A 12879-nucleotide genomic window follows, 5' to 3' on the forward strand; every position below is an offset into this window, starting at 1 on the left:
CTGGGCCCCAGTGCCTGACGGTGAGTATGCCCATAAGGCCCACTCATAAGTCCACTTATATGTTCCACCCACCCATGAGCTCGCTCACAGGGAGTGGAGTGTGTAGGGGATGTGTTATGTGCTATCTAATATGTGTGCTTATGGTATGTAGTGTATAGGGATACCAGTTTGTGCAGGTGATGCAGTGTGTTTGTGTGTAGTGGAAGCAGTGTGTATTTGTGTATAAGGGATGTATTATGTGTTTCTGGTTGTGTGTGAGGGATGCATTGTGTGAATCTGTGTTTGTATGCATAAGGGATGCAAGGTGTGTGTCTGTATGTGTGTGCATTGAGTGTAAGAGATACATTGTATTTCTGTGTGTATGTAAGAAAACAGTGTGTGTGTAAGGGTTTGCATTGTATGTTTCTGTGTATGTGTGCAAATGATGCATTGTCTTTGTGTGTAAGGGTTGCATTGTGTGTGTGTGTAATGGATGCATTGTGTGTTTCTCTGTGTGTAAGGGAAGCATGTTCTGTTTCTGTGTATGTATAGGGATGCATTGTGTGTTTCTGTGTATGTATAGGGGTGCATTGTGTGTTTCTGTGTATGTATAGGGATGCATTGTGTGTGTGTGCGCGTAGTGTTAAAGAGCTCCCTGTCTTGCCCCCTGTCCTATAGAGCTGTCCCTTCTGTCCCTTAGAGCTCTCCCCTGCCCCTTAGTGGTCTCTCCTCTCCCCCACCCTCCCCTAGCAGTCTCTTCTCACACTCACCCACCCTCCCTGTGCTCTTCTCATCCCCCCTCCACCCCCCCTGTGTTCTTCTTACCCCACTCCTCCCTGTGTTCTTCTTACTCCCCCCCCCTGTTCTTCTTATTACTCCCCCCTTCTTCTTAACCCTCCTACTTCTTCTTACACCCTCCTTCTTCTTCTTACCCCCCTTCTTCTTCTTACTCCCCCCTCTTCTTCTTACTCCCCCTTCTTCTTCTTACCCCTTCTTCTAATTACTCCCCACTCTTGTTCTTACTCCCCCTTCTTCTTCTTACCCCCCTCTTTTTCTTATCTCCCCTCCTTCTTACTTCCCCTTCTGCTTACTCCCCCCTCTTATTATCCCCCTCCCCTCTTCTTACTCCCTCTCTTCCATCTTCTTACTCCCCCCTCCCCTCTTCTTACTCCCCCCTCCCCTCTTCTTACTCCCCCCTTCTTCTTACTCCCCCCTTCTTCTTACTCCCCCCTTCTTCTTACTCCCCCCTTCTTCTTACTCTCCTCCCCTCCCCTCTTCTTACTCTCCCCCTCCCCTCTTCTCACTCCCCCCTTCTTCTTACTCTCCCCCCTCCCCTCTTCTTACTCTCCCCCCTCCCCTCTTCGTACTCTCCCCCCTCCCCTCTTTTTACTCTCTCTCCCCCCTCTTTTTACTCTCCCCCCCTTCTTACTCCTCCCCCCCCTTCTTACTCCTCTCCCCCCCCCCCCTTCTTACTCCTCCCCCCCCTTCTTCTTACCCCCTCCCCTGTAGGTGGCCGAGCTGCACTCCGGTCCGCGGTCCCGGACGGAGTGATAGGAAGGTGCTCAGTGTGCACCTTCCTGTCAGTCCGGCCGGGTACAGGAAACAAACTCCTGTTCCGCGCGGAACAGGAGTTTCTGTTTCCTGTACCCGGCCGGACTGACAGGAAGTGCACACTCAGTGTGCACCTTCCCATCACTCCGGCCGGGACCGCGGACCGGAGTGCAGCTCGGCCACCTACAGGGGAGGGGAGGGAGGGAAAAGCAGCTGCAGCCGTCTGAGCGCTCTTTACAGAGCGCTCGGCGGCTGCAGCATTTAAAGGGCCGGCCCGCCGCGGCCGGTCCTAAAATAATTTCGGGCGGCCTGGGGGGCAATTGCCTCCCTGCCCCCCGGCCCAGCCCGCCCCTGGTTATGTAGTATTCACTAGCATGCTCTCTTACGCTCTCTACTATAAAATTGTGCTCTTCCATCGCAATTATACATATCTTAGCTCTCCGCTCTCCTGTCTTCATACTACCTGTATTATTGTGTTATCTAATGTGCCTGCTTTTGTTGTTGTGACAAAGCAGGTGATTGTATACTCATCAGCACTAAAAAAAACAAAAAAACGATGGTTTTAACCCCTTAAGGACTAAACTTCTGGAATAAAAGGGAATCATGACATGTCACACATGTCATGTGTCCTTAAGGGGTTAAAGGCAGACCGTAGTGACTACTATACAAATTTCTAATTAGCTGTCTGAAATATGAAAACATCTACAATTGTTAAATGACAGTAGTTTTTTGATCTAATAGTAAAGGTAGAGCTCTAAGACTTTTATGATGAAGCTTAGAAACGTATCATTCACACAATGTTGAAAGTAGTACACTTTATTAGAAATTCAAGAAAAATCTAAACAAATAAAAAAAAAAGTTGTAACATTTAGATATATGGCTTAGTACAATCCATTTATATATATATATATATATATATATATATATATATATATCTAATAGTATTTCTAATTCAAACACTGTTGCATAGCACAATTTCTCCAATCTGCAATGTGTTAACAGCACCAAAATTCAGGAATCATGGCTGTGCAGTTTATTTTTTACTGCAAAGGTCGGTCCTTAAAAATAAGTGTTCACCATGGCTTCATGTGATCATTCAAGTCTTCTTTTTGTTACTATGCACATATACAGTTTGTATTGCTCCAGAAAACTTTATTCATAACGCAGTCTAGCCCTATATTTGAACAATTGAGTAATCATCTGCTAAATAGGAATGCCCAGGTCATGCAGAAGAAAATAGAAACAAAAAAAATATATAAAAACAGATTAATACTGCATAGACATAAGGCACAAGAACACACCTCCGTTCTTAATGCGCGCTACATATTAGCTTTGTAACTTTGCAAGTATGGACAAAGGTGCAGTGATACGTATTGATCATTACAGTGCAACAATTGGCTCAACACCATATTGCAGTGAACTCAAACTGAAAATAGAGTTTCGGCAAGCAAAAAGTCAAGCTGTGACTACAGCAGAGTTGAGAATTATTACAAATCATCACTTTTGGCCTACACTTTTTAGTGAACAACCCCAATGTGTACAAATCACAGTGTAAGTACATATATCAATGGTAACCGTTTTGTCATACTCTAAAATGTGCAAACAAAGAAGTAATACTGGGCAATTGCAAGGATCTGCCTCTATCCTACACTGCATCAGAACTTCCCTTGTTGAATGCGGTTTAGCATGCTTTTAACCTTGCGCTCAACTCGCAGTATGCGTACTTTGCGAAACAGATTTCCAGTTAGTTCCCGACTACTCTGCAGATCCCGCAAGAGTAGAGTGAGGTGGGCACGAATCTTCTCATGGTCCCAGCCCCCTGCATTGGCCCGGAGCTCCCTCAGGATAAGTGCCCAATGACGGGAGGCATCTGCTCCTTCTGTGAGAGACACCAGCACACGAACATCCCCCAAAGACTGCAGGGCTCGTAGACCACTGTCCGAAAGTTCATTAAAATATATACTGCAGAACATAAAAGCAAACCGCAAATTATTGGTCATGTAGCTCGGCTATGTATGAAAAAGCATTAAAATGAGTTAAAATATACACTAGAAAGGTAATATTTAAATTATAAACATCAATATACGTGCAAAAAAAAAAAAAAGAATGCAATACATACATTTCTAGTTGCAAGGCACACAATATAAGGTGCATTTTGATTCCTGCTTAAATAAAGCACCATATCATCTACAAATCCACAACTGCCATATTCCCACGGTAAGACGTCAAACTGTTTTAGCCATATCACTGCATTCAGTTTACCAGGAGGAGATGTCAAGATTCTCTTTAGAGCAAAGAAGAACCATTTTGGAACTGTGATCACTGGCTGGGATGATGCTCTTGGCCAATTATTGCTGTCCTGCATCTGTTCTGCTTTGCTCTAAAGAGACACCCGGCTTCTCTTGCTCAAGAATACTGGATGCAGTGCAGGTAACAGGTGGGAGCCCAGTAAGTTGTCAAACCATGCTAAAATAGTTTGTGAGATGGCACCAGGCCGGCTGTAGTATTTATGGTGCTCGGAGAGCTGTTATTTCCCAGGAAAGAGGAGTTCTCTAGTAACAAAATTTGCATTAATGTATAAAACAAACACATTTCAATAACACAGTGGTCACCAGCCATGCTTGCTACATGAAACATTTGACTTAAGCTGTATCTCTTGACTAACTTGTAATCATAGGGTTAACAATAGGTGCCTTCCTGTCTGTGTGGCTACTAATTGTTAAGTGTGAAAAATCCATGTATATCGTAAATATCATAAACTGATTAAATCTACTTGCCATGTGCCTACTAGTTAAAAGGTCCCAACTTGCAAAACCCGTGCTTGGTATATATACTCCAAAAGACAATTTATTCATCCTATTGATCACTTTATTATTATGGCCTATTTAGTTTTCCTGTTTCTTATTCCTCCTCACTTTTCTCCTGAAACTTAGACTTCTTTGCTCACACAGGTCGACTCTCATGCAATTGATCACTCATTGTGTTCTCTCTTCACTCCCAATTTTTCTCCAAAAACTAAAGCCTACACATTCCGATCTCAAGAACCTGGAGCAAAACCAATCCCATTGCCATTTACGATCGGTTTACAATCTATCTGCTCTGCTGATCTCTTTCACCAGGGGACTCCTATGTCAACCTGATCCCAATCTTGCTTACTTATTATAATGCCAAGATTATAACCAGTGTCATTCACAGCAACTCTCAAAATCACATGCAGTCGTAGCATGGACAAAACCAATTTATATTCAAAAGACAAATCCACATAATCCTCTCTACTTTAATAGGCACATCTCCCCACCACCACCTTCACAAATGAGGACATTGCTGCTGATCTTAACTTCTCAAGGGATGCTGCCAACACGTTTTCTTAGACTCTGTCCATGTACAAAGCTAGACATCACGGGTTTGTCTTCTAATTGCATAACCTGCCCACTATCTTATTGATCCTATTCAAAGTCATGACCCAAAACTACAATCACTACCACCAAATGCTCCTATTTCTTAGCTTGTCTCACATATTCACATCCTCCATTCGATGCTGTGTGCCATTTACTGAATTGAGATGTACAATTCAAAAAGAGACATGGTTAAAAAAAACTTAACTGCTGACTGAAATAATCAACATCAATATCACAACGATTCTGCTTTGGGTGACACGAAATCAAATTTAGTTCTAAGATGAGATTTGAGTTTTCAGTGCAAATGTGACTTCCTGCCCCTTACTTATCATTTTGTAGAACACAAAGGTCAATGTATATTGGGGTCTGCAGAGTCAATGGTGATCTCTTATTACGTGTGTGGCGATTGATGGTGTCATGAAACTCACTGTATTCTGCCAAGTGTTGGGTGGCGTGCACCCTCCTCCACCAGCTTCAAGGCAGCCTCGTCATGGATCCCATTGTATGCTAGATTCAGTTCTTGCAGGTGTTTGTTCCTTCCCAGATGGGAGGCCAATATATCTGCCCCATCATCCCCTAGATCAGTGTGGAGAAGCGATAGATGGGTCAGGGAGCGGTTTCCTTCCAAAGCTTCTGCCACCAAGCGAGCTCCCTCAGCTGTCAGAGGATTATTGCATAGTCTAGAAGCAAATATAATAAGTTACAGTCATATACGTAGTAGTGTAGTGTCTCTGATAATGCTGAATTCTGAAATACAATAAATGTACTTTATAGACTAACAAATGTCTCAGATGAAATCCATACATATTTTGGTAAATTGGTTGAACATAGTCATTACGGTCACATCAATTTTTAAATAAATGAAATAAATAAAGAATTCTATGTGCACACACAAACACTGTGTAACAGAACTGTACTTATAAGATCCCTTTGGTCTAAATTTTTACTAGACTTTAAGAATTGGAATTGGAGAAATGCGACTCAATTGAAATCAAATCAAAACAAAACAAAAATGCAAATCAATCTAGAAGCAACCAAAGTCCTGCTGTGCCCAAATTGTTGGGTCATCATTTAAAAATTTAAGTGATGGGGACATAATGTCTCCTATATGCCCCTACATTGAGGGTCAAATTAAATAATAATGGCCACAGTGTGAGGATTAAAATAAGAATGAACCTGGGGAAAGCCCTTGTAAAGGCTCCCATGCTATTAAAGTGTATTATGCGCGGAGACCTCCATGGGTGAAGAAGGATTCTTTTCTTTTTTATGCATTGGGTCGTTTTTTTTTGTTTTTTTTAATAGCTTTGGTTATAATGGATTTTTATATGTCCTTTTTTGGCCCTGAAGTTAAATAAGTTTTAAGAAGAAATATGTCTAATTTTTTTTTTTTTTTTTTTTTTTTTAACAGGTATTAGTTTTATTGACACCCCCCACCCACCATCACTTTACCACATTTAATTAGAGCCTCCCAAGGGGCTGAGGGGGCACTAGGTCCCCCACCTATCTATAATAGATCCCCTGGCAGACATGTACCACGTCCTTCCTGCAGGTTAGTGATGACTGGGCAATTTATTTTGATTCGCTGACATGACCCACTTGGCACCATATTTTAAACCTCCCTTGTACTGATGTGGTGGTTATATGGACCCCACAGATATTGCTAAAATTTGTAATTATTTTTTTTATATGTGGCAGTTGGCTAGCTAATAGGTGGGGGCTTGGTGGCATTAAATCTTCGGCAATTTCCACAGGGAGGACACTATACCCCCTTCCCCTCCCAACACACACACACACACACACACACACATTATAATTTAATCAGATCCCCACTGTGGAAATACAGGCGATGGCCACTGATCTGCCCACCCACATTCTTTAACTATAAACCCCCTCACACTGTTTCACCCTGCACAAGTCTCTACCATATTAAACTGACAATGTGGATCCCCCTACAGGTCAGAAGATGTATTTCTGTAACATTTTGGAAATGGAAACAAGGAAGGGATCAAACTGATTATCTTAAATGTTTTTGTAATACAAATACATGTTGTGACCTGAAGGGGTCACATGTATGAAATCTTTTATGATATGAAGAAGAATTTTCCAAGTGGGAGTTTAATGACAACCTCCTACATCCTCAAGCAAAATGCAGGTTCTTACTTCCTATTTCTCATGTCCAAGAAACAAAATTCCCTATGATAACAAGAACTTTCTGCTGCATGCCTACTAAATCATTGAAACCGCAGCTGAACCTTGTGAAATACCAATTATTCTAACACCAAATTGGCAGATTTAACTAATCTATTCGTAACAAGCGATCACGGAGTCCACAAACGCTAAAAGAGGAAATTCCACTTCCCAGGTCTATTTTTTTTCAGCTTGATGTTTTATTACGTTTTTACATAAAGAAACATCCATTCCATGGGGTATAAAATAAGAAAGGGGAATAGCAAACGCAACCACTCTGTTACAGGGGGGGGGAGATCCCCATTACATCAACACTGCTAATTGAGTAACAAATCAATACTTCCATGTTACATACTTATCTATAGCACCCCGGCCTTGCAGCATGCCCCACAAGAGAGGGCACCCATAGCAATAGCAACATTAGAAAATACAGATGTGTTAAAACATTAGAAAGAAAAAGAGGGGGGAGGTTGAACATGGTGCTAATGACAGCATGTTATTAATTCAAGGGTGATAACCCAAGCAATACCATTGATAGCCCACCACAGCAAAAGCATTCCCGTTAACTTCCCAAATGTATCCCTGTCCTACCATTTCTGTCCCTAAGTTACTCTAGAGTGCTCTAGACTGCACGTCCTTATAATGCCGTAACTGGGCCGAATGTAAATATGCAGCCCGCAAATACCAGCGTTGTTGCCCAATCAATTTATATTACTCCTTTTTGTAGCTTGAATAATATCTGGCACAGATGGCAGGTTAGTAGATTTCCAGGCTCTCACTAACTTAGCTGAGCCACCAGTAGAATATGCAAACATATGGCAGATACCTCTAGTGGCAGATCGTGTGCTGCCATTAATATTAAATACAATATTGGAGTTTTGGCTACCCAGTTTCCCCTGACACTATGTCTCTAATGCATAGTGCATTAGAGAGTGAATTTGGACCCAGAACTGACATGCCAAAAGACAAGTCCACCACATGTGCAATAATCGACCCAGATACCAATGCATTAACAATGATTCCAATTGCTTGTACATTGAGTCATTTTCCTTACTATTAGGGCTCTATGCCATTCACACAAAGAAATACTTTGGCCCGGGTCAGGCTCTCATTTAAACATATAAGAAGTTTTCTCATTTTCTTGCAACGTTCTAGCCTGAATGTCACATAAGAAAAACCGTTTAGGTTTCCTAGGTGAGTGAAGACACACATCCAGAATTAGCTGTGAAGGTCGTTTAGTATCTATGTATCGCGTAGGCTATGTGAATAAAGGGAGCACATATTTTTACCAGCAAACTATTTATTTGAAGACAGGTAAAAACGGACTTTGGGGGGGTATATGAAAACCTTGGGCCCGTCTAGTAATTGTGATATCCATGTAATTCCCCCGTCTAACCAAGTTTGAATTTTTTTAGTGTGGGGCTATATAGAGAAGAACCCGTAATAGTAGTCCTGGGAGGTGATGGGTCTTAGCATTCCACCTTCCGCTATCATAGTATTCCAAACCCTGATTGCACTTTTGGTGGTGGAGAAATATGTCTAAGCACCTTTGGCAGCCACAGCAGATCTAAAAGTGGTGCCTCAATGTCTATCTACTAAGCCAACCCTTTTGGAGCACGTAGTTGAATGGCCTACAATAAAATTGTGGCAGTGTGATACTCTCTCATATTGGGGACTCACAAGCCCCTATAACATCCAAGGATTTTGTTTATCCTCTGTATTAACAAAGATGTATTTTTGAGGTATAACATTGTAAATGAAATATATAAATTCTCAACTCTTTCTTCTGTAAGTGGTTGCCTCAACTTTAGCACCATGCCAATCTCTTTTGTAAGCAGCGTCTGGACTGAACTGGATTGTGATGTTATTTACTAGATCTTAAATGTTAAAGAAAATAGTGTAATTTTCTGACAAATGACACTTCCCTTTTAACACTCTCAGATTCCAGTTACATAAATTACAAATACCCTACAGTGAAAGTTAAAGAACATAATTAACTTAAAGGACCACTCTAGGCACCCAGACCACTTCAGCTTAATGAAGTGGTCTGGGTGCCAGGTCCAGCTAGGGTTAACCCATTTTTTTTATAAACATAGCAGTTTCAGAGAAACTGCTATGTTTATAAATGGGTTAATCCAGGCCTCAAATCCTCTAGTGGCTGTCTCACTGACAGCCGCTAGAGGCACTTGCGTGATTCAGCCGAATGGGAGGAGAGGAGGAGGAGAGGAGGAGAAGCGCTCCCCGCCCGGCGCTGGAGAAAGGTAAGTTTTAACCCCTTTCCTCTCCCCAGAGCCCGGCGGGAGGGGGTCCCTGAGGGTGGGGGCACCCTCAGGGCACTATAGTGCCAGGAAAACAAGTATGTTTTCCTGGCACTATAGTGGTCCTTTAAAGAAACACTATAGCAATGGGAATACAAACCTCTATTCCTAATGCAATCTCTTCCCTTCCATAGTTATATATAGGTCCCCCAACATTTGCAATGCAAATTTATATAAAAAAAAAGTTTTACTTACCTTTTTTCAGTACCGGCGCTCCCTCGGCACTGCTCACCTCTCCTCCTCCTGTGATGTCATCGAGGAGGCATGGCTTCCTCATAGAGAGCATTGGGGACCTGATGTTCATGTTCGTCGAGCGCTGCGGCACAACCTAGCTTCCTCGCAGTAAAGTATTGTATTTAATGATTTCCTATGAGCTTCTGAATCATGTGATTGATCAATGCAGCAGAAGCGCCTCTAGAAGTCAGCTGTTAGAGATGGATTTAACCCAGCAACGTAAACACTGAATGCATTATATTACAGTGTCAAAATGACAGGACCACTGCACCCAGAGGAACTCTTGAGAAAGTGTCCCTTAACATCTGAGATTACATGCTTCAAAAAGTAAAGAATAAAAATAAAAAAAATAAACATAATGAAAGTTTTGTACTTGATTTTAAACCTTATTTTTACACCAGTCACCTAAATAGCTTGTTTTAACTGCACATAACTATAGGGGCAGAAGATTACCCTGTCAAAATAAAATGAGCAATATCTTTCAACTTTACTTAATGTGAAGATGAAAACGTGTGGCATGCTGACCCTATCTTGCCTGTGAGGTGAGGTCTTCGACTTCACCCTCATGTCCAATGAATCGCCAAATCCTGCCACGTCCATCTCAAAAACATACTGCAAACCACCCATATTTAACCTCGGACGCGGCTAAGGTGCTGGTTCTTGCTGCTATCTCTCGCCTTGACAACTGAAATCCGCTTCTCAGTGGTCTTAAATGTGCCCAACTTACCCAGTTACAGTCTATAATGAATGGTATGTGGCGGCGAAGGTCATCTTCCTTTCCACCCACACTGACCACGACTCCCCCGTCCATCTCTGGCTGGTGCTATGTTAAGGGAGATATAGCTTTGAAGAGTGCTTCACCAAGCAACTCTCACTTCCACAAAGCTTGTACAGTTATGTGTTTATAATAGTCGCCAGACAGGCTCAAGGAAACGTGACTTGCTTTTACTGCTGGTATGCAACCAAAGTCATGTCATGCCAGGTAGTCTGACTAGTGACAATCAGAGTGATCCGATACCGGATATTGTGGATACTCTTATTTCCTATAGGGTAGTTTGACTTAAGTCTGCAGCTATTAGTTCTGTCTGACTAATGTTAGTGAGGGAATCACATTTGGGCATAACATGCTACATTGTAACAAAACAACAACAACAACAACAACAACAACAACAAAAAAGCAACAAGGCTTCCCCAAACTCCGGCCCTCTAGATGTTGCTGAACTACAACTCCCATGATTCTCAGCCTATCTATTTTATTCATAGAATCGTGAGACTTGTAGTCCAGCAACATCTAGAGGGCCGGAGATTGGGGAAGCAAATCTACACTTTGGAAGATCTAACTATATATAACTATTCTATATCAAACATACATTTTGATTACAGAGCTGCTTGAATGATCACAAAAGAAAAACAGAGTTTTTCAATCCTAGAAATCAGTGCCGTCGGAAATATATTTTATCTGATGACAACCAAGGTTTAGCACAAGAAAAATACATAGCATCACCTGATTTTCTTTAGGCCTGTAATTTCTTGCCCTTAATCCCCCGTCACCCACACAGTAAATACCGAACCCTCTGCTTAAGCAAACCTAGCTTTACACTCATTAACATAACCCTATGTGTGCTGTAGGAGTCAGCAGAAATGTGTAACTGTGCAGGGACACTAAAATGCCTGAAGAATACATAAAAAAAAAAAAAAATTATATTTGGGACTTAAAGGAGCCCCATAAAACATTTTATGCAAGGTAAGCTCCTGGTACAGTAAGTACAGTTTTTACAAGCAACAAGGTTTTTCAGTTTATTGCTTACTAAACCTTAACATGCACAAAGAGCGGCCCACGTAGAATTCCTTGCAGAAAACATCTTATATATCTGCTGACGATGGGAAAGCAGTTAAATTTGGTTGTAATAGGCCACATGTCCAGTGTGTCTGAACCCTTTCAGTGCTAGAGGTGAGATCAGAGCTTAACAAGCCTATTGTGTACTTGAAGGACATGTATATAAGTTAGTTAATCATTGATACTAAAATGAAGAGACACTAAGATAAAGGTTCACAGAATAGAAATGAATGTGCCAAAAACATACGCACTAACACTTCTCGTGGGTTAAATAGTTTAAATAAACATTAACCTTTTATTTGCTGCTTTCACAGCTGTGGCAAACATTGCTACTGTTAAAAGGAAAACTTTCACTTTCCAGGATTTTTTATCTTATGTTTACTTATCCGCTATATTTATCAAACATATTGTCACGACACTCCTTAGTCGACATGCCCTCGTGCAGTACTCGCACTCACCACTCTTTCTGTTTGGCACTGTTCTCATTTCCTTTCGTTAGGCACTACACCTGGCCCTTGTTTAGCACCTATATATTCTGGTTTCTCCCCTCACTCCCTGTCAGATCATTATCCTCTATCCTTGACCCTGTACCTGCTGTTTCCTGGCTCCCGTGATTCTGGCTCCTGGCTCCTGGCTCCTGGCTCCTGTCTCTTGTATCCTGAGTATCCTGAGTATCTTGTGTTTCCTGATCCGGTGTTCCGATGTCCTTATGGTCCTGTGTCCTGTGCCTCTTGTTCCAGTGTTCGCCTGCAGTGTTCCTGTCTAGACTCCTTCTCCAGTGATTCTGACCTTGCTGCATTATTTCTGTGTGACCTGCTTAGGACTTTGCCCCTTGATGTTCATTTTGTACTTGGTGGCTGCACTAACCTGACTAAGCCTTTACCTTTGCCTAGGACTATCGTGGACTCTGCCTGCTCTATTGTATATATTGGGTTATTGTATATATTTATATATTTGTGGCATTGTCATATTTTGTTTTGTATATATTATATATATCTATATCCTTTTGGTTTGCCTTAATACATTTTCTTTATTACTCCATTTATCGTGTCCTAGAATTATTTCTCTGCTAAGTTGGTTCCCACACTTAAAGGGACAGTGCTGTTGCAGGGCAGCACCCCTTCATGTCATGACAGAATGATCTGACCACTTGGAACCGGCAGAGTATAATGTCTAGGATCACAATGAAGAACCTTGTTGGTATTCACGCTGATTCACAGCAAGAGTGTGCTCTCATTGAGACTTGTTGTAATCAGTTAGGAAAAATTCAGCGGCAGATTGGAAAGGCCTCTAATTTATGCTTATCTATTATAGATGTCTCCTGTCAAATCCAGAAATCTGTATTATGTGGATTTATCTATGAACTTCAAACTTT

At 41.7% G+C, this 12879-nt stretch overlaps 1 protein-coding gene across 2 annotated transcripts in view; it reads right to left on the reverse strand.

The window, feature by feature from the left end:
• Positions 1–2460: 2460 nt before the first annotated feature.
• Positions 2461–12879, reverse strand: part of NLRX1 (NLR family member X1) — a 46821-nt gene continuing 36402 nt past the window's right edge. The window contains exons 8-9 of one of the 2 annotated variants that reach the window (XM_063435850.1): positions 5357–5608; positions 2461–3492 (exon numbers count right to left, since the gene is read on the reverse strand). In XM_063435850.1, the coding sequence (XP_063291920.1) occupies positions 3186–3492; positions 5357–5608 (559 nt within the window). In that variant the 3' untranslated portion in view covers positions 2461–3185. Of the gene's footprint in view, positions 3493–4293; positions 4351–5323; positions 5609–12879 lie in introns of those variants that run through there. The other variant, XM_063435851.1, reaches the window with a different exon arrangement.

This window comes from Pelobates fuscus, chromosome 11 (genome assembly GCF_036172605.1).
Source record: "Pelobates fuscus isolate aPelFus1 chromosome 11, aPelFus1.pri, whole genome shotgun sequence".
Lineage (NCBI taxonomy): Eukaryota > Metazoa > Chordata > Amphibia > Anura > Pelobatidae > Pelobates > Pelobates fuscus.